This window comes from Heloderma suspectum, chromosome 5 (genome assembly GCF_057233095.1).
Source record: "Heloderma suspectum isolate Gila_16-S chromosome 5, 16-S_ref, whole genome shotgun sequence".
Lineage (NCBI taxonomy): Eukaryota > Metazoa > Chordata > Lepidosauria > Squamata > Helodermatidae > Heloderma > Heloderma suspectum.
Window position 1 is genome coordinate 235259937 of NC_139462.1, and position 20771 is coordinate 235280707.

The 20771-nt window shown below is 61.5% G+C and overlaps 1 protein-coding gene across 2 annotated transcripts in view; it reads left to right on the top strand.

The window, feature by feature from the left end:
- Positions 1–20450, top strand: part of LOC146345412 (arf-GAP with GTPase, ANK repeat and PH domain-containing protein 3-like) — a 123267-nt gene extending 102817 nt beyond the window's left edge. Inside the window, exons 12-18 of one of the 2 annotated variants that reach the window (XM_084859715.1) lie at positions 5277–5459; positions 8942–9103; positions 14500–14654; positions 15150–15240; positions 16068–16290; positions 19216–19471; positions 19706–20450. In XM_084859715.1, the coding sequence (XP_084715841.1) occupies positions 5277–5459; positions 8942–9103; positions 14500–14654; positions 15150–15240; positions 16068–16290; positions 19216–19471; positions 19706–19927 (1292 nt within the window). In that variant the 3' untranslated portion in view covers positions 19928–20450. Of the gene's footprint in view, positions 1–5276; positions 5460–8941; positions 9104–14499; positions 14655–15149; positions 15241–16067; positions 16291–19215 lie in introns of both variants that reach the window. The other variant, XM_084859714.1, reaches the window with a different exon arrangement.
- The last annotated feature ends 321 nt before the right edge of the window (positions 20451–20771 follow it).

Consider the following 20771-nt stretch of genomic DNA (forward strand, 5'->3'; position numbering starts at 1 on the left):
GGGACCTTCCTGATCATTGTTCTGAGTTTATGAAAATCAGCTTTCCTAAAATCCAGGGTACGCGTTTGACTACACTCGGCTTTTGCTTCCCTTAGAACCAAGAACTCAAGTGCAACATGGTCGCTTTCCCCCAGAGTTCCTGTAACTGCTACTTTATCCACTAAGTCATCTCTGTTGGTTAGAATAGCTGTGTTGGTTAGGATAGCAAGTCAAGGATAGCTGATCCTCTAGTTCCTTGCTGTGACCGCTGCCCTTGCTAAGACCATGCAGGCTTTTTGTAGCCCGTCTCTGACATTGGCATCCCTGTTCTGCGCAGGCTCCATGCCAGCCCCTGTGTTGTTGACACTGGGGTCTCCACATGGTGCCCACAGACACGTCTCCTGGTGCCTCCAGGCTCCCTGCCCCTCCCGATTCCTATGTTATTTCTTAGGGGTCCTTTTAATGTAGAAACCTAACTGGCAGGCTGAGAAGGGAAGGGCTGCCCTCCAGCACCATTGTTCTTTGGGTCCCAGAGAGTGGTTTTGTGCTTTGGAGCTGGGACCCCACCTCTGCCTTGTTCAGTTAGGTTCTTGGGCAAGTGACGTTTTTTTAGCCTCAGCAGTTTGCCTTCTCAGAAATGAGTGTTGTGTGACTGGCCACGCCCACCACGGCAGCCATTTTATGAATGGGCAAGGCCCCCCTCCAGAGGCCATTTTGTGAGAGTGCCCACAACACACTCAAAATTCCAAAGGCACCCACTGACCCCCCAAAATAGGGGGCCCTGGGAAAACATAGATGTGTGTGTGATGCATGTCTCTGCACATGCGTGTATCAGTGTCACACACCTTTGCAAGGCTCAGTCCTTGAAAGCAGCATCTCCTGTTAAAAGGATCCTAGGCAGCAGCACTAGGGAAGACCTTGGTGAGTCGCTGCTGGCCTGAGTCGAGAGGCCTGGCTGGATGAGCCTCCTTGTGGGGCACCTTGGGTGAAGGGGCTGCCCAGGCCGCTTCTAACGGAGGAGCTACTCGCCCACTTCATAAAGAAGCAGTATGTGCAATGAAATAAATGTTAGAGGACCAGGAGCAAGTGGCCCTGTGAAGGAAAATGGGCCTCGTCCTTTCCAGGGAGCCATTGATCTAGCCAACCTGCGCCCACCCTCCCTCCCTCCCTCCCTCCCGGCAGCTCAGTCGCACTATTCGCGGCTGTGCCGCCGCCCCCGAGTGGCGGATCCATGCTGCAGATTGCCCTGACGCTCAGGTGCTGCTCCAGTGGCCCCCCCTTGCCGGCACACCATTCCCGGCCGCACAGCTCTGTGAAGTAGCTTCCTGAGGGGTGGCTCTCAGTTCCAGCACGCTCCTCCCCACCTCCCCAGTTGAGGCGGCGCCTCTTGACAGGAGGCACAGCGGGGAGCGGCCGCAATCCCCGTTGCTCAGAGGCGCTGAGAGGCCCAGCTCCAGCCCCTGCTTGCCTCCTGGGCCAAGTGCAGAGCACAGCTGTTGAGCAGGGCCCTTCCGGTGCCAGGAGGCTGATCCTGCTGGCCTGTGAGCACCTCCTTCGGAAGGGCCCCTGGGGGCTGAGGGGGCCCTCTGGTCCCCTGGCAAGGAGCACCCAGCATGTCCGGCCATTGCGGGGTCTCCCCGCCTCCCAGCTCCCATGATGTGAGGGTCACGGTCTGGGTAGTCTGCTTGCGCATCGCAGGCAGCAGCCGTCCCACCACAGGGATACGAGTCAGGCCAGCACCACGGCCATCGGCGTCCTGGCATGCGGCGTCAGCAGAAGCATCTCTCCCCACTGCCCGCAGTGGCTGCAGAGAGGTTGCACAGGCCACCAGCGGACCCCCTTCGACACCCGGGGGCAGGGGCCCCCTATCCCGGGAATGGCCATGCTGCCTTGAGCTGGTTCCGTGAGTGGCTTGGAGGGTGTGGAGTGCCGGGGTGAGCTGCGCCTTGGTCCTCCACAGCTGGCTCCAGACAAGCAGGTCCATCAGGGAGAGTCTTCGGGAAGGAGCTCTGCTTGAGAACAGAAGAGCCTCTGCAGATGCCTGCAGCTGGATTACACCGGGAGGGCCACCTCGTCCGGCCCCATCCTGCTCCTCCAGTACCCCATGGGAAGCCCACGAGGAGCGTAAGAGCCTGCCATTTCCCCAGAGGCGCAGGTGGCCTCCAATCCTGGCGGTAGCAGGTGGCCATGGTGACCAGCTTGTTTGCTGGGAAACGGGGGCGCTCCCTCGTGAGGTTCTTGTGGCCCCTCATCACCCAGCCTCATCCACAGAAGTTGCAGGGGTCCCAGCAGCAGCATCTTCCACCCATTGCCCTCCCGTGTTTTCTCGCTGCTGCTTCCACCGTTTCTCTTTCTGTGAAAAGCCAGAATGGCTGCAGGAGGCCGCCTGAGTGGTGGCACTAGGAGCCCCCGTGGCTGTTGAATGGGGGGACAGACTGAACGCTCGGGGCGGCCCTCCTGCAGCCACCTGTCTGGGCAGCCTTCTGAGCCACGGCCTGCTGGCGCCATCCCCAGGCCTTTGGCCACGGCGCTCTGCTCCCACCCCTCCGGCCAGTGCTTGTGGCCCACGTGGCGCATCCTCCAAGCGGGAAAGTAATGTAGCAGATCCGATCCCGCCGGTACTGTGAGACTCACCAGCCAGGCCTTCAATCACACCCACCTTCCTCTAGGGATTGTGTTGGGCCTCTTTGCTGAAGCAGCACAGAATGAGGTCATGGCTGTGCCTGCAGTCTGGTTTCACTGTTAGTCCTGCCTCCCCTTTCCTGCTTCAGCCTGCCACGCTCTCCCCACCTGCTTCTCACCACAGGCACTGCTCCTCATGCTGTTGAGTAGCAAGCCAGTCAAGTGGAGGGGGTGCTCAGAGATGGGCTGCTGCCTGGCACCCGGTAGCTGTCCCTGAAACTGATGGTCTGAATTCACCAGCAACGCCTAGGGTAGCAGGCACCTTTGCCTGGAACCGGCCATTTTGGGATTCCCTCTGTGGGATGGCCAGTGGCACTGTGGAAAGGCCTGTATGCAGATCGCTCTGGTTCTGGACGAGAGCTCAAGAGGCGCACCTCTGGTTGGAGGACGTTGCAAACGCAGGACGGACCTTCTGCCCACACCCCTTCTAATTTTGAGGAATGGGGCTCCAAGCAATGGCATGTGCAGCCCAATCCTGTGCATGTTCATTTGGAAGGACGTCCTGGGGTGTGTGCTTGAGTAGTTCTGCGCTAACAGGGAACATTGGGACAGGGCTGCTCCTTGGGGTTTAACTGGTGGGACAAAACGTGTGTGTTTGGGGGGGCGGTCAGTCGGGGTTTTCTTTCTCTCTGTGCACCATCTCTTGTCCTGCTGTTGCTGCAGAGGCTTTGGGCCGCAGCTCCTTCTGCTCCATCCCCTGGGACTCGGCGGTTCTCCAGCCTGCCTTGGCAACCTCCGCTGCCTTTGACATTGCCCTGACCCCGCTTGGGCAACCTGGTGGTCTTGGGTGCTAAGGGACAGTTCCCACTCTTTGAGAAGAAAATGGGTCCTTAGGAACGGGGTAGCTCTGGGGGCTGCCCTTGCCAGCAGGTCAGGCGCACCCCTTTTTTCCCTGCCCCGCACAGAGATCTGCTGGCCACGCTAGTGTTCTGTCATGCTTCAGAAAGCCCCCTGGGAAATGAACCCCATTTGGCTGTGCTTGTTGCAGACACTGATGGGCCAGGAACACAGAGGTTTTGGTGGTTCTAGCCAGGAGCAGAGGGGGTGGGCTGTGTGCAGTGGAGACCCTCTTAGTATGTGACATGATGTGAAGGTGGAGTGATGGATGCTTCTCGCACATTGTCCAGAGCCCTTTGACAGAGAATGTGGAGCGATGTTCCCCCGCCGCCCCCAGCAACACCCTGCTGTTTCAAGAAAATTTCCTTGTTTGTAACCAACAATTTTGCGACAGGAGGTACGTCCTCCCTCCTCCAGCACCAGGATGTCCAACCCTGGTGGCTCCCTCCTCTTCCAGAAGGACATCATTTCTGAAACATGCCCCGCCGCCCAGCAGCCTTCTGCTTCTCTGTGGCTGTTGATCTGCAGCAGACAGGCCGAGGATGAGGGTGGCTCTTCCGGGAGACATGGGAGTGGCTGATGGGAGGAGAGGTCGGGGCCCTCTTGGGGAGCCGTTTGGAAGGCTGTTCAGGCCGCTCTCCTTGTGGGCCCAGAGCAGGAGCTGGAGGCTGTGAGGCTCCCCCAGCCCACTAAGCATCTGCCTGGAGAGGACCTTTGGCGGCCCGCTGCTGCCCCCCCATCCCCGCCTTCCTGCCTGCCGCTGCCCCTCCCTGCCGCTGCCCCTCCCTGCCTGCCAGGGAAGGCAGCAAGGGAGATGGATGTGGCAGTCGGGAGCCGAGCGCCAGCTAATTACCCTTCCGAGTATGTCTTGTAAATTAAGGGCTAATTAGAGGCAAAGTCAGTGTCATGGTTTTACACGTGTTTTCAAGGCGCTGAACCTGGGGTGGGGGGAGTGCAGTGGAGCAGAGAGCAGGCAGGCCTGTTGCTCATCCTGGGGGAGGGGGCCAGGGCAAAGCTGGGTTTCTGGGGGGGCCCACGGCTAGGCCCAGAATGGGGCTCCCTGTAGGCACAGCTTTTGCTCCCTGGCGGGCTTGGCGGTTTACTCAACGGGACCTGCACCAGGGGCCTTGGGGCTCGGTTCAGACGGGATGGGTCTCCTCCACCCACCGGGAAGGAGAGAACGGAGCAGCCAGGGGAGGGTCCTTCTCTCCCTCCTTGGCCTTGCAGCTGCTGACCCACAGGCTCCTGCCTTGGAAGTGAACCATGCCAAGGAAGGGTGAAAGCTCCTTGCTGGCTCTTTGGTGGGCCTTGTGGCCAAGGCTGCGAAAAGTGGGTGGCTGTTGGAGCAGCCCACAGGCTGACGGGACCCTCTGCCCTGTTCCTAAATGCAGAACAGTCTTGCATCGATGGACCTTGCTGGATCCTGTACTTCCATCTCCCCTTGCATTTGGCCCCCCCGAACTTTGGTTGTGCTGTTCTAAGGAGGCATGAATGCCCGAACAGCCGGGGAGCGGGGGGAGCATAAAGCGCTGATGGTGTGCTGCGGGATGAGGCCACAGTCACAAGGAAGCCCATCTTCAGGGCAGGGGGTGGCTCCAACACAGAATGAAGAGCATGCCCCTCTAGGGAGCGGCTCTGGCAGCAGTCCCCGTGGGCACCATCCCGCCACGCATGCCCCAGGAGTGCCTGGGGCACTCGGGTGTCTTCCACGGGCCTGGAGTGGCACCGTTCCTCCCACCGTGCCCCTCACCCCAGGCCTGGCCCTGTCTTGCTTGCAGGTGCCCCCCACTCAGCCAGTAGCACCTCTCTGCACTCGGAGCGCTCGGGCAGCGGCACCAACCTGGTGGGCTTCAGCATCAAGCCGGAAGGCGGCAGCGGCCTGCACCAGCGCTCCTTCTCCGTCTCCAGCGCTGACCAGTGGAGCGAAGTGGTCGTCATCTCCAGCACCACGCCCAGCCCAGGTGAGTGGGGGCCGTGTGCCTGCCTCTTGCTCCCAGGGGTGGAATAAACCCAGAGGGCCCCGGCTGGGTTTGGGGAGAGACTGCAGGAAGTGATGCTGCCTGCCTTGGTCAGCGTCTCCGCTGTCCGCCTCAGCTCATGGAGCTCACTAGAAGCCCTGGGGCTCCTGCTCCTGCCAGCCAGAATGTTTTCTTGTGGAGCGGAGAGGAGGGAAGGGCTGCTTCTCCAAACTTCTTCCACTGGGCTCCCAGAGGTGTGAGGGGAGGAGAAAAGAGAGGGCCCGTTTGCATCCTGAGGCAAGAGGGAAGCAGCCCTTCCCGGAATGGGAATGCATGTGGCCAGGGATGACAAAGGGAGGGATGTCCTGTGCTTTGGGGCAGCAACAGCCTTGTCTCGCCCGCCCCCCCGCCCCCCCATGTGGCCAGGAAGGGAAGCTGGGCACCCCTGGGCTGGGGCCAGAGGCAGCCTGTTCTCCAGCTGCGCACAGATGTGGCTGGGCTGCCGGCCGGCTGCCTGAGCTAAGCGTGCCGGAGCCCCAGCAAAAGTCTCCTGCTTGCCTGCCTGCCGCCTCCCTCCTGCATGGGGGTTTCAGGACAGTTGAGTGAATTAAAATAATTCATACATTTCCCAACGTAGCCACTTTGCCGAATTGGAAAATAAATGCTTCTGTGCGGCATCCATCACTCGGTGCTTCCTGGCTCTGCCGCCGCACTAAAAAAGCAGTTAAATGCACATCAAGAGTGGAGGAGCCATTTCCATGCCTGCTCGCCCCCTTGTCGTTCTCATTAGCGCAGCCGCCGCCCCCCCACTCGCTCCCAGGGGCTTTCGCAGTTTAAAGAGAGCCTCTTTATGATCATTACCGGAGTCCGACTGCGCCGCCGCCATTTGGAGCTGGGGAGCCTCCTCATTTGTAACTGTGAAAAACTATCAATTTCAGCGCGCCTGATGCAGCGCCTCCATCATTGGCCCCATCAGCTCCCTGCTGGAAGCGAATTAATCAGACTGTTACTGCTGATGGGGCAGAGCGGGCGGGCGGCAGCCAGCCAGCCAGCCAGCAGCCGGCAAGTGCCGGGCATGGCAGAGGGCTCAAGCACTGCCGGGGTCGGGGCTGGGCCACCGGGAATGGCTCTGCCTCGGCACTGGGCAAGTTTATCACAGAGCAGGAGCTGGGGGGCGGGGGGGAGGAGAGAGCCAGCAAGCTGTTTCTGTCAATAACTGGGGCGGGGGGGGCAGGCAGACTTCTTGGCAGGGCCCTGGGAGGAATCGTAGGCGGCTGGCTAAGGCCAGAGACCCCCGTCCAGCTCTGGAAGCGGTTGTAGGGTGGGCCGGTTGCCCCCAGGACACTGTTGGTCTGCCTAGGTGAGCTGCCGCGGGGGTACAGAGCCCCTCCTGAGGCAAACGGTTGGCCTGGATCACCCTTTGGGCCCCTGTAGCCCACTGATCCCATTTCCCAGGGCTTTGGCTCTCCCCACGCCCAGCATTGGGAGGGCTGCCTGTAGTGTCCATGCTGCACTCTGAGCTGGTCCCCCTGGGCAGGTGAGGACTGCTCGACCCCGCACGTGTACTGTTCTCCTGGCACCCAGTTGCTGCACAAAAGGAAGGGGGTCTGAGGGGCCAGGGGCGTCTCCTCCTCCCTGGAGGAGGCGGGGAGACCATGCTAAGGTGACGCAGAAATAGGAGCGGGAGTTCGGATTGGGGTGGGGGTGGGGTTCAGGAGGTTCTCCCAGGTCCAGGGCCCTTCCCGACTTCCCACTGCAAGCCGTCTTCAGTGGTGTAAAAGAAAACGATCCCCATCACGCTGCCGCCGCCACCCTCCGCCGGCAGATCAGTCCTGTGTGCTCAGCCCGAAGCCACAATTGTGTGGCCCCCAGACCTAATGGGCTAGGCGTTCCATGGCCACTTATTTTGTCACAGGGCGAAGCGGACAGAGGCCACTGGGGCCATTCCTGCAACAGTTCTGACCCAACTCAGGCCTACTTCGTCCCGCCATTGTGGTCCAGGGAACCCACCAAGAGTCTCCCAGTTGATGCTCTGGCATGTGCTGCTTGTCCCTGAGTGTGGTGCGCACTGTTTGTGAGCCACGTCTGAGCCTTGCTGGGGCCAGAGCCTGGCCACGGCTGGCAGGTTTACCTCGCCACAGTCATCCTCCCACAGCTCGGCCCCTGCGCAGCCTTGCCCGGATTGGGCATCTTCCAGCAGCCTTTGCAGTGGACATGGATGTTTTCGCAGGCGTTCTTTTGTGTCTCTGTTGCCCCGCAATCCTCTCCCGTGTTCCCCTCTGCCCAGGGAGGGAGAAGACAGTTGGGCCAGTGCTGTAGGGCCCCTCCACTGCCATTGCCGTTGTGTTCCAGCCTTTATTGGGGTGCCCCTGGGCATTTGCCCATCTGCCCAGTCTCCAGAGGGAAGCCCTGATGGCGCCTGCCTGTGTCTATCTTCCTCTCAAGACGGGGAGGGGTCCCTCTCCCTGGGGAAATGGCGCCCCCTTCAAAAGGGCGTTAGGGCTCCCACCCTGTACCGCCAGAGGCCTTGTTGGTAGCCAGAGAGGCTGGGCTCGCGGTGTGCATTTGACCCTGTCTCTGACCTGTTCAGCTGGCCTGGCTTCCAAGGATCTGGATGCCTGAGGTGGGGGGTGGGGGGAGTTCTAGCTCTCCCCACTCTTCTTGCGGGGGAGTCATGGCCTGGCCCAGTGATTTCAAGCTGTTTAAACTTACAATGTAGCTGTGCCCACTCTTGGCGGGGGGTGGAGGGGCAGGAGTTATGGCCCCCAACTCCAGTGACTGGAACCAAAGATCTCTCTGGGCAGTGGGTCGTCTCCCACAGCACCTGCCCTAGAAGGGGGGACTTGTTCCCTGTGGGTGCCCTGCCTGGGTTCCATGCCAGGCGAGGGCTGGGCTGGGCTGGGCTGGGGGCTGTGGGGTAGAGCTCCTGGCGGGAGTAAGTGTTTCCGCTTTTATGCTGATTGGGAGCGGGCGCTCGCTCGGTGCACCGCGGCTGGAATTGAATGTCAGGCTTCTGATTTTGTTGCTGGTCTCTAATGAAATTTGACATTTAATGGTGAGAGCCGCAGCAGCGCGTGTGTGTGCGTGTGCGTGTGTGTGTGATCGAAGCTTGATTAGTGCACTCTAATTGACAGTAATTAGCCAGCTCCCTGATTGTTTCTAATTCTGCTATTAATTGTAAGGAACAGTATGATTGAGGATAAATGTGGCGCATGGCAGCCAGGGATGCGCTACGTCTCTTCGGTACCACGGCAGGCGCTGGAGGCGGAGGCCCTCCCGTTCCTGCCCCAGTGTGTGGCGGGGGCTGCTCTGCCCTCAGTGGTGGCCCAGTGCTGGTCTTGGACTCTGGCCTCTTGAGGGGGAGGTGTGAGGCATTGGGGGGGGTCTTGATTGGACGGGAGGGGTGGGTTGCTCAGAGTGGGGAACGGAGGGGGCTGATTGCCTGCCTGCCTGACTCTCCCTCTCCCTCCTCTTCCTGCCTCCAGCCAACGGCACCACGGACTCACTCAGCTCCAGCCCCAACGTGTCCAGCACAGCCAGTCCCAAGCTTGAGCCCCCGCCATCCCCTCACTCCAACCGGAAGAAGCATCGCCGGAAAAAGAGCACGGGCACTAGCCGGCCAGACGGGGCGGGTGCTGCAGCCGAAGGTACCTGCAGCGCTCTCTTTGCTGCCACCGCCCCGCCTTCCCCATCTGCTGTGCGGGGACAGGGGGAGAGCGGGGGCTGCCTCCCCCTCCAAGGCGTGGGGCAGAGCGTGGGAGCCAGCACTGCCTGTGGGAGCGTGGAGAGCCTCCGTCTCCGGGGGCGAACAGGGCCCGCCCCCATGCAAGCTCTGCGTCTTTGGGGAACAGCCTGGCCGAGGCAGGGGGACACTGCTGCTACCTCCCTGCCCGTCCCTCTGTTCCCCTGTTCCTCCAGCCATCCCGTTGAGCTCTTTTGCTGGGGAGGGGCAGGGCAATGTCTCCCAACTGTCCTGTGCATTTTCACTGGTGGAATGCGGGGGGGGGGGGGGGGGCTCTAATCCAGACAAGGGATTGCGACTCAGGAGCGAGGAGCTGAGCAGTTATCCCAGGTTAGTGGGGTCCGAGCTGGGGTTTGGTGGGTGAAGGAATGAATGCCTGCTAGAACTAGTGGCCAAATTCCCCCCTTGAGTGCTGTGCTACGAGTCCTCAAGGAGAGACGTGGACGGCTACCAGCAGAGGGGCCAGCTGTGAACCCCCCCAGCTGTGCCTGCTTGGCCTTGGAGGCAGGGGGTAGCCAGGCCTCTCCCAAGCAGAGCGAGGCGTGCCTGTCCCCCCCCCCCCCGCCCCGACCCTTTGTGACTTGCCTATGCCAAGGCAGAGGCCTGAGCTGAGCAGGCACAGCGTGGTGGGGAGGAGGGTCCAGAAGTGCTAGTGACAGGCCAGGAAAGAGCGGCCTGAGACTGCACGTGCCATGGGCTGGGCGCACGCCGGCGCATTTCTCGTGTGCAGCAGCCCCTCCCTTGCCCGGAGAAGCCCTGAGTGTCGTTTCTGGTGTAGCAGGATCTGGAGGCATCAACGTCTCCCCTCCCCGGCGAGACACACTGAGCCTTGGAACGGGAAAGCCTGTGCATCAATTTCTGGCCTTCTTCACATGCTCAGGAAGCCCACACAGCCTCTGGGGCTTTGCAAACCGAACTCCAGCAACCCTTTTTCCCTTGCGGTACCTGCTGTGTGGGGGGCAGGATAGGGGATGCTGAGCTGGCCGGGCCCCTCCTGGCAGCCTGACGTTGCCGCTGGCATTCTGCCATCTCGGCTACGCATTGCCCAGGGACCTGGTGGAAAAAGCCACCATCTCCCTACTGCCACATCCCAGGCGGAGGCCCTTTCCCTCTCCCAGGCTGGCCGAGGTGCGGCAGAGGCCGCTGGGGCAGGGGTGGGGAGAGCTGCAGGCAGGCAGGCAGGCAGGCAGGCAGGCAGGCCTCGGTGCCTCAGGTTGGCACCCTAGGAGCGTGGGTGAGGTCTTGGGATGAATTGCCATCAGTTTATCTCATTTAGGAGGTAATCAGAGGCAAGGACGTGCGGTGCAATTGAATCTTCGTTGTTCTGAAGTATCATAAATCACGCAAGGAGCGCTTGCTTTTTTGCATGGCCGCATGTTAAAGAGAGAGCGCGTGTTGCTGCTGCCGCCGCCGCCACACCGCTGTCACCACTGTGTCAAACTGCTCAGGGAGCATCTGCAAAGTGCAGCAGCAGCTCCAGAGGTTGTGGAGTGTGGGGGGGAGCCCGACTTTACGTGTGTGAGCTGAGCTCCTGGAAGCACGGTGTAGGGGAGCTGTGGGCGCGACGGGGGGCTGCCCCGTGGATACCTCGGCTTCCAATAAAGACATAAAAAGCTGCAGGCAAGGTTGCTGGGGCGGCCCTGTGCTGCCCACAGCCCCTCGCCTGCCTCTTGGCAGCAGCTCAGTGACACGCTTAAAGCCCAGGGGAGAATTGATGGCCAGTAAAGAGCCATTTGGGGGCACCGGGCAGGATGAGTGCCGCCTATCGGGGCCCTCGCAGTGGCAGGCCCTGTGCTCCAGAGCAGCATCCGCCGGTTTGTGGGGGATTACAGTGGCGTCTCCCGGGGCCACTCCCGGCCGGCTGTCCCGTGGTATCCTGGAGGAAGCTGCCCGCCCGCCCCCCGCCCTCCGGGAGCCTCCTGGCTCTCCCTGTGCTCTGGACCCACCTGCCTTGTGCGACGGAGGAATGGCCCTGCAGGGCTGCCCCGGAGAGGCTAGCCGCCGACTCTCCTTGAACCTTCTTCCACTGGTCCCAGCCCAACACAGCGCGCCCGCCCAACGCGGCCCCCGTGCTTCCTGGCCATGACCCGCCGCTCCCCCTCCCCGCATCCCATGGCTTGTCCTGGGAATGCCCGTTCGCTCCCCGGCCTGGCTGGGCCACGTCTGCCTGGCTGCAGGGCGGTGGGCATGCACGTGGCTCCCTGCCGCAGAGGCATTGTGGCTCAGCCGCCATCGCTCGTGTCCCTCAGTTGTGCTGCTGTTTGCTGGGGGGGGCTGTCCCTGATGCACTAATACAGGTTAGGAATATTGGGTTTAATGAGCTGCAAAATGAGGCAGCAGCACAGTGACATTTACGAATGGCCCCGCCTGGCACCCCCCCACATGGCTCGACTGCGGGATCTGGAGCAGCTTGCGGAGTAGCGCTGGGCTGCGGGGCCTGTGAGCTGCCCGGGCCGTGCCAGGGGCTTCGTGGCCTTTCTCTGGCCCTGTGGCAGGCCCCCACAGCTCAGACACAGGCGAAGCGCATCCCCTTGGGCGGGGCCTGCGGTGAGGAGGGCCATGGGACAGGCGTCGGAGGAACGGGGCGGTCGGCCAGTGCTGCCAAGGTGAGGGTTCCAGAGGAGATCGCCCCCCCCCCGGCGTGCAGCGTGGACTCCTGGGCAGTGTGCTTCGCCCCCGCCCCATCCTCCCAGCAGTGCCCGGGGCAGCGGAGGGGGTCCTGGCTTGGCCCTCTGCTGGTGCTGGGGGGCTGGCTGGCCTCGCTCCCTGCCCCGCCGTGCCCTCGCTAATTTCCCTCTCATTTGGAGGGCTTGTTGCCGAGGCAGCGTTGGAGACGGGGTCGTGGGGTTAACACCCATTAGCGGCGGCGGCGCTCCCTCGCTTGCTCGGGAGTACTTCAGAGCGTTCAGCCTGTAGAACATCATCAAAAAATAATCAAGAGACGCGCTTGCTCATTCCACTGCCCACGAATTCCCGGCGAGCAGCACACGGGCGCCTCCCCATCCTTCCCTGGCCGGGTTCCTAGCAGCCCCCCCCCGCAGCCAATCCAGCAAGGGAGCTCTTCCCTGCCCGGCCCTGAGCAGCCCACCCCGGTCTCTCGTCAAATTACCCAAATGCTCCTCTAATTTCTCAGTTGGTCAGTCACTGAGCTAATGAGTTGCGGGGGGGACCTGCTGGGTTATACAGGAATGTGGTAAAATGGGGGGAGGGAGTGGGGGTGCGCAGTGAGGCACTGCGCTCTCCCCGCCCTCCCTCTGAACACTGCTCCTCAGCTCTGGAGCCCTGCAGAAATGGGCAAACTGCCTCTCCCAGGACTTTTGACCCCCCGCCCCCCGAAGCTGGGTGCCAGGCACCAGGCAAGGCGGTGGGGTGGCCAGCACCTGACCTGGCCGAGGGCACCTGCCTTCAAGGGTGCATTGCGTGCCAGGCTGTTGCACCAGCCACCCTAGGCCGCCTTCTGTGCACACCAGTGCCAGCCCCAGCCGTGGCCCCTCGCAGGCCAACCTGGCCGCCGTCTGTCTGGGCAGGGAGGGCTGCGGCCCTTGAATGCGGGGGGATTGAGCACTGAGGGCTGCTCTTGGTGCCTCCCCTGACGGGTCGCTGTGGCAGTGCTGGCAACTGGCGCGCGAGAGCACTGGCCCGCAGCACCAAGCGGAGAAGGCGAAAGGAGCGGGGGGGCACCAGGGTTCGAAGGGAGTGGCTGGAGCATAGGAAGGGCCTTCCCCCCTCCCCCCCACACCTTAATAAACTCAACACTGAAGGACGTTGCCTGAAGCCCCACTGCCTCCACAGGGTGCTCCTGGGGCCTGAGGGATTCCCTGCCACTAGGCTCTCTGCCCCGCTGGCAGGCAACTGGCCAGTCAAGAGGCGGGCTCTGGGGCCCAGTCTTGGTCCTGCTAGCCCTCCTGTGTTCTTGCACCAGCTGGGCTGACCCCCACTTCCTGGGGCAGCCCCACGCCCACCCCTGTGGGCACTCTCCAGGTCAGGAGGAGGCCTGGCTCCCTCCTCCAGGGGCCACTGCCCCACTGAAAAGGGTGGAGTGGGTGGGGCAAGCTGCACCCCCTCGAGGCTCAGCCCAGGAAGGGAGAGTGCCAGGCAGGGGCTGCCAGGGCCGGCTCTACAGCTGAGCAAGGGGCAGCCCTGCTGCCGCCACCCTTCCTGCATGCCTGCCTCTACGAGAGAGCAAGGGAGCCGCACAATGGAGCTGCGGGTGATAGTTGCATAACAGCTAATTAGGTAATTACAAATCATAATAGGGTTGGGCGGGGCCTACAAGGCCATCGGGTCCAAGCCCCTGCTCAGTGCAGGATTCCTAGCCAGAACGTCCCCGACAGATGGCTGTCCAGCTGCGCCTTGAGTGCACCCGTGTGGGAGAGCCCCCACTTCCCTAGGTAGTGGGTTCCATTGTCGTTTTGCTGTGGCGGTCAGCACGTCTCTCCTGCTGTTCAGCCGGAATCTGGCTTCCTGTCGCTTGAGCCCATGATTCCGTGTCCTGCACTCTGGGATGGCCGGGAAGGGACCCTGGCTGTCCTCCGTGTGAGAACCTGTTGTCACAGAGAGATCGTTTTGCCAAGAGCTGAAGCATGCGCTGACACTGCATGGGCGTTCGGGCCGTACATCCAGCAGAGCTGTCTCCGCATGACTGGCCTGCATCATGCGGGTGGGCAGAGGCGCTCCCCGCCCTGCTGGGCCCCTCTCAGACTGCCCTCCCTCCTCCTGGGGGGGCTCTTGGCACTAACAGCAAGAAGGCCCTGCACCTTCTGCCCTCTGGACCTTTCTCCTTAATGGAGTTTCCCAAAAGTGGGAAAATGTGGGAGGCATTTATTTATTTCATTTCATTTCCTTTCCTTACCGTCCAATAGCCAAAGCTCTCAGGGCGGTTAACAAAAGGGTTACAAATAGATGACTGTCACATCTACCCCCACCTCCTATAAAATTCCGTGAATGAGGCAGGGTAATTGCAGGATGAAAGACTGGTCTGGGAGCCCCACTGTCTCCGGCTGGGACCCCTCCTAGGCACCACAGCAGAAAAGGACATGGCACTTCTGGGCAGGGCTGCTGCTGTGTCCCCCTCCCCAAACTGAGAACTCCCCCCCCCCAAATTCCACAGGAAATGAAAGGAGAACCCACGGCTCTTCTCACTGGAAGCCTGGAAAGGGCACCAAGGGCTGGAGGGGAGCGGTTGGGCTGGGCAGACCCATTGCTCCGAAGCCCCCCCCCCCAGCCCTGCCCTTGGTAGCCCTGCTACAGGGTGCTGGCAGGGCAGGTGGCGTAGAAACTGAGCCCCCCCTCCTCCTGCAGAGCAAGACGAGTCCTTTGAGTTCATCATTGTGTCTCTGACGGGGCAGTCGTGGCTCTTCGAGGCCTCCGCGGCAGAGGAGCGGGAGCTGTGGGTGCAAGCCATTGAGAGCCAGATCCTGGCGAGTCTCCAGGGCTGTGAGAGCAGCAAGAACAAGGTGGGCTGCGGCGTGGAGTGGGGCGGGGCGTCGCTCGCAAGGGAGGCACGAGGAGGGCTGTCCAGGCAGCGGGGGGCTGGGCCTCTCATTTGGACTGTCCCCTCTTGCTGGGTTGAGGGCTCTCTGTCTGACAGCCCTGGAGGCCACCAGAGGGGCCAGGCGAGAAGGCTGCTGCCCAGGCAGGCAGATGGGGAGGAGTGGAAAGCGTGTCACTGAGCATGGACAAAGTGCCTTCCCCTCACCAGCAAGGATCCAGCAGCAGATGTAGGGGGTGGACATCCAGAGCTGATCTGCCTTGCAGTGCCTGGGTGAGGTGGGGCTGTGGGTGGAGCTGCAGGACTGAGTGGGCTGCGGCGGCGGGGCAGAGTTGAGCTTGTGCTCTGGCCTCCTCTCCCCATCGAGCACATTGTGGCAGGTGCCATTCTGGTGCTGAGCTGAGGAGGTTGCAGGAGACCCCTGCCCCTAACAGGCCCCATGATGGCCCCTTTCTTTCAGGCTCGGCTGGGCAGCCACAGCGACGCCCTGGCTCTCCAGTCCATCCGCACGGTGCGCGGGAACAGCTTCTGCGCGGACTGTGATGCACCCAGTGAGTGCGGGGGCGGGGAGGCTGCCCTTTCCTGCAGATGTGGCAAGAGCAAGCAGGTGGAGGCAGGGAGTCCGGCTGGGGCGGGGGCTCGCTGGGGCAGGGTCCTTGCAGATCTCCAAAGGGCGCCGGGGCCAGAATCCCATAGAAGGGAGCAAGACACCAGCTGCCAAGTGGGGCCCCCTGAGTCTGGGGGTGCTGCACTGGCTGCCAGCTCCTCTGGCTTCGGGCTGCTGTCCACCGCTTGCTGCCAGGACACTTCCGTGGGGAGCAGAGCCCCGCCCCCCCCCCACTCTGGCCTAAGAAGGGCATCCCCTCCCCCACCCTGGCTGGGGGAGGGTGGCCTCATCAGCAGTGCACCAGCCCCCTCCTCAAATGCCTCCTGGGTGGAGAGGCTGAGGAGGCTGCAGCCAGGGTCCTAGCGAGTCTGTCCCTCCCTGGGGCCTGGGGGGGGCTCATTACTCCAGGGCTTAGCTCCAGTAGAGGACAGAAAGATGGCCTCCCCCTTGGGAGTGGGGGGACACAAAGCTAGGACCCCCCCTGCAAACATTAGCCTGAGGTTAGGCTCACTCTCTGGACGGTCTGCAAGGCCCACGGCCATGGCTGCATGGGGAGGGGGGCGACAGTTCCTACCCGGAACTCTCCAGCCGCTTCGTAGCAGCTGATCCTTGGACGGGGCCATAAAACGGCCCTGAGCCTGCTTTCTGTTGTGGGGGAAGGAGATTTCCTGAGGGAAGGGGGGTGAGGGAGGAGGCCCCTGCCCAGCAGGCCATGAGTCCGCTCTGGATCCATGCCTGGTGTTCACCCTGTCCCCCCTCTCTTCTCCACAGACCCCGACTGGGCCAGCCTGAACCTGGGCGCCCTGATCTGCATCGAGTGCTCTGGCATCCACCGCCACCTGGGCACACACCTTTCGCGCGTCCGCTCCCTGGACCTGGACGACTGGCCCCTGGAGCTGGTGATGGTGATGACAGCCATTGGCAACGCGCTGGCCAACTCCGTGTGGGAAGGTGCCATGGAGAACTTCCCCAAGCCCGCTCCCGAGAGCTGCAGGTAGGGGCTCTGGCAGGAGGCTCCGCCTTGGTTGGCTGGTCTGAAGGCCTAGTGGCCTCTTCCACAAGAGGCAGCCCACGAGGTAGCCCATTCAGACCTTGCCAAGCCTTTCCCACAGGCCAGTTACAGCCCTCGGCACACCCGCTGCCCCAGGCAGAGGGCCCACTGGCCCCAGCCGCCCTGTGTTCATTCTGGTCAGGAGCACAGCCGCTGAGTCAGTCCGTGTGTGTTGCACAGCAAAAAATGGCCTTGCAACATGTGAAGTAACAAAATGACTCCGTTTTGTAGTGTAGCCACTACCGTCAAAAACCTACGCAAACAGGCTGTAATAGTGGCCATATGTACAACGTTGTCCACAGTTCTGTGCTCGAGAACGGGGCTAGCGGAATTGTTCCACTATTTCCATGTGACCTAGAAAAGTAAAGATTTGATACATCCATGATTCAAGACACTCCAATTACTAGAGAAACTGGAAAATGGGATATTTGTGTACCTCCGACTCATAAAGTGCACCTGCAAATGTTTAAGGTATTTCTACACCACCCAGAAAGCTCACATTTGTCATACATGTAGTTTAAGACACCGTGATTACTAGGAAAGTCTGAAAGAGGGACATTTTAACGTCACCTTCATAACGGGAGAGCTGATGTGTATGCCTCCCCCCTGCCCCAAGTCGGTGAAGGTTGTTCAACGAGAAAGGTGAAATGTGGTACACGAGTCCTAAGACACACCGCTTTCTGGAAGTCTGAAGAGGGGACTTTTCGTTACAGTCACCCATCTAAGCTATTTGCCTTGTGCTGCCAAGCAGTGCTTGGCAAGAGAGCAAAGCGAGCCCAGTGTGGAGTGGGGCTGAGAGGCTGCAAGAGGGGAGCTGCTTCTTCACAGGCCTGGCCAGCAGCAGCCAGGGACCATTTTATGTATTTCTTCTTTGTCCCGCCCTTGCTCCTAGGAGCTCCAGGGAGTATCTCTGATCCTTTCCTCCCCCTTTTATCCTCACACAGGTCCTCTGAGGTAGGTTTAGGCTGCGGGATGGTGATTGGCCCCAGGTCACCCAGCGTGTTTCATGGCTGATTTGAACCCGGCCTTCCCTGTTCCACGTCCAGCATGCAGCCACGAGTGCCTGCGGGCATTCTCGTACCTCTGCTTCACTAGCCTCATTTACTAATATGTCATCAGCTAACCAGTTTACAACACAATTTGCCATCCTAACAAACAAGCCCAAACTGCAGGGAGTTTCTGTCATGTGGGTTAGGAGGGCGTCACTCAATCAAGGACGTTCCCTGCAGTGTGGGCTCCACCACGAAGCCAGCTGGTAGTGCGTGGCAGTGAGGGAGCGAGCGCAGGGGAGTGCCCAAAGCAAGGGAGGCTCCTTGTGGATTGCAGCCCAGTCCCCACCCCCGCTGCAGGCCGCTCTTCAGCTGACCGGGTGGCTGGGAAGGGTGTGGCTGTTTCTTGCAGTCTGAGCAGAAGGGCGAAATCTCCATTTTGGCAGTTAGCAATGCGCAGACAGCTGGGGCAGGAGAAGCAAATGCAGGACGGGCGTGAACGCTGCTGACTCTCTTGGTCCCCCACGTTCTGCCCCCTGATATGCTTCCTCTGAGGCATGAAGAGGCCTAGAGATGGAGACCCAGCTGGGACGTCCCGGTGCTGCAGAAGAGCCGCGCTTCTTTGCTTTGCTTCTTGCTCTTCCCCTCGGAGCTTGGCCGGAGCTTGGCCAGCAAGGGTGCTTCTGTCAGGCAGGTCTTCGCCAGAGCTTGGCAGAGGATGACGGGGGAGCGGGGAGGCGGCTGTAACATGCACACCTCACCACCGCCTTTGGTTGAGCCTTTGCTGCTGGCTGGAGCACGCCCCGTGCTGAAGCACCAGGAGGTAGCGATGCGGGATGTTGGTCTGCCCCAGAGGACCGAGGACCCTTTTGCCCAGAGCCACCAGAATTGGGAGGGCGGGGTGTGTGGCTGGGCTGGGTGCCTCCTCTGGGAGCGTTTGGGATGGGCGCAGCCTGTGTTTTCCTGCCGGATACCCCTGCCGCCGAGGTCTTCCTGTGGGCTGGGGGTGTCTAATGCCAAGGAGCTGTTGCGCCCCTGGGCTCTGAGAAGGGCAGGTGTAACCCACCGCAGAGCCAAATTCCAGAAGCAAAGTCAGGTTGCCGCTCCCTGTGCCTGGCCCTGTTTTCAGGTTTCCTGGGACTGGTGGCCGGTCAGCCCCTGCTAGGAAGCAGATGCTGGACTAGTCGGCTGTTGGGACTAGCTGGGATCTGGAGCCCCAGCCCATCAAGTCCCCTGGCCTGCCCCGCCCCACTGGGCGCGGCCCCTTCCACTCTCCTCCGCACGGCTTGGCACCCAGCCTCTCCGCCTGCAGGGCAGCCAGGAGGCCCCCAGCTTCCTGCATGTGGAGGAGGAGAAGGGGTTAAGCGAGGCGGCCTGGCTGCATCAGCCCCAGGGGCCGGGGAGCTGCCTTGTTTGTCCCTCTCCTGTCACTCACTCATCCGGACACTCAGACAAGAGGCCTTTCTGCTGCTGCCTTATCAGCGGATAAGAGCAGGTCAGGGGGCGGGCAGCCACTGAGCATGCTCCGCGCCGGTATTGATTGTGCTTGGGAAGATGCAGATGGATAGAATGGGCCGCAGATAGCGGGGTGCCTGCAGCATCGATCGGGGGCCCCTCGGCACCAGTGCCTTTGTGTGGCAAGTGAGACGGCGGCTGCGATAATGCGGCTCCTTCGGTGTCTTGTCCGTCCCGCCGCCCCCGGCACGGCGGCTGGCCTTTCCTGCCAGGGGCTCATGATAGAGGGCACTCCCAGCGGGGGACAGGCAGACAGGCAGCCTTCTGGGGGCCTATGGAGGCGGCCTCTCCCACCTCCAAGGGGGGAAACGCGGGGGCCCCCAGGGTGCAGAAGCCCAGTGTGATGCCCCCTTCACTTTTGCAGGGAAGAAAAGGAGCGCTGGATCCGGGCCAAGTACGAGCAGAAGCTCTTCCTGGCCCCTTTGCCCCACTCGGATGTGCCGCTGGGCCAGCAGCTGCTCCGGGCCGTGGTGGAAGATGACCTGCGGGCTGTGGTCACCCTGCTTGCGCATGGCACCAAGGAGGAGGTGAACGAGACCTACGGCGACGGGGACGGGCGGACCGCGCTGCACCTTTCCAGCGCCATGGCCAATGTGGTCTTCACGCAGCTCCTTATCTGGGTAAAGAAAAGCCCCTCGGGATCGGTGGCTGCCAACTCGGCCCAGAGAGATGCCTTCTGGTCCGGCTCCACCACCACCCCAGCATGTTGCGGGGGGGAGGGGAGCCCTCCCTCCCACAGGAGCTGCGCTCTCCTGGCCAAAGGAGGGGCCGGTCCTGCCTGCTGCTGCTGCTGCTGGGGTACGGGGCTCTTGCTGCCCCCTGATGGGCATCTTTGCTTCTTTCTCTGCCTGCAGTATGGAGTGGATGTGAGGAGCCGGGATGCCCGAGGCCTGAGCCCGCTGGCCTACGCACGCCGTGCAGGCAGCCAGGAATGTGTGGACATCCTGCTCCAGCATGGATGCCCCAGTGATGCTGCCATGAGCTCCCTCACACCCAGCTTGCCCCGCCGGAACATCAACAACAACGCCTCTGGCACGCTGCCCCCCGAAGCCCCCCCGTGCTCCCCTGCTCACTGAACCCTCCACTCAAGGCTCCCAGCCTTCTGAGAACCTGGCCACCCGCACTGGCCTCCAGGTTCGTGGCCCTGGGGCACACACTCCGCCCCTGCCAGCCTGGGCACCTTGGCCCTCCTGTGGCGCGGGCTCCTTGGAGTGGGCAACAGCAGCCTCCTTCCCACCCCCTGGGAGAAAGGGGATGTGGGACCCATGCAAGGCCCAGAGTAAAGGGAAGCTCCCTGCCTCCCCAGCCCACCCCACCTTGGCTGCAATGGCTTGTCAGTAGCATTGCTCTCCTTCCCTGTCTGCTGCAGCCTTTCGTGACCAGGCCACGGGGACTCACCAGCTGACTCCCCTATTTTACATGCTGCTCCCACCCAGCTCCACCTGTCTTGATCACTTGTGTATAAAATGTACATTGGAAATATTTATATAAGTCTGTAAATAAGGTTTCTTTGCTGTATGTGAGTGACTGACTGACTGACCTGCAGCAAGAGAGAAGCTGCCCAATAAAGTAACTGTCCTAACTTCACCCAAAAACTGCCCAACTGGTTTTGTTCTCTTCCTTGCCCTGTGGGAATTTGGACCAGGGTCAAATCCAGTTCAGGGCAAGTTTTACAGTGGAGTGGGGCAGAGAGACTAGGCTGGAACAACTTGGCTGAGGAGCCTGGCCAATGGCCAGCAAGACATGTGAGCACGCGCACCCTACCTTCCCCGGGGGACACCACTCAAGGGTGCTTGCCTTGCTTGGAGCAGTGCAAGAGACCCAGTCCCTGCCCCCCCACCACCTAAGAGCAAGGCGAGAGCTGAGATGCCTTCTTGCATCCCGTGACAACTCCCGCGCTCCTCTTCCGAGTGGTAAAAA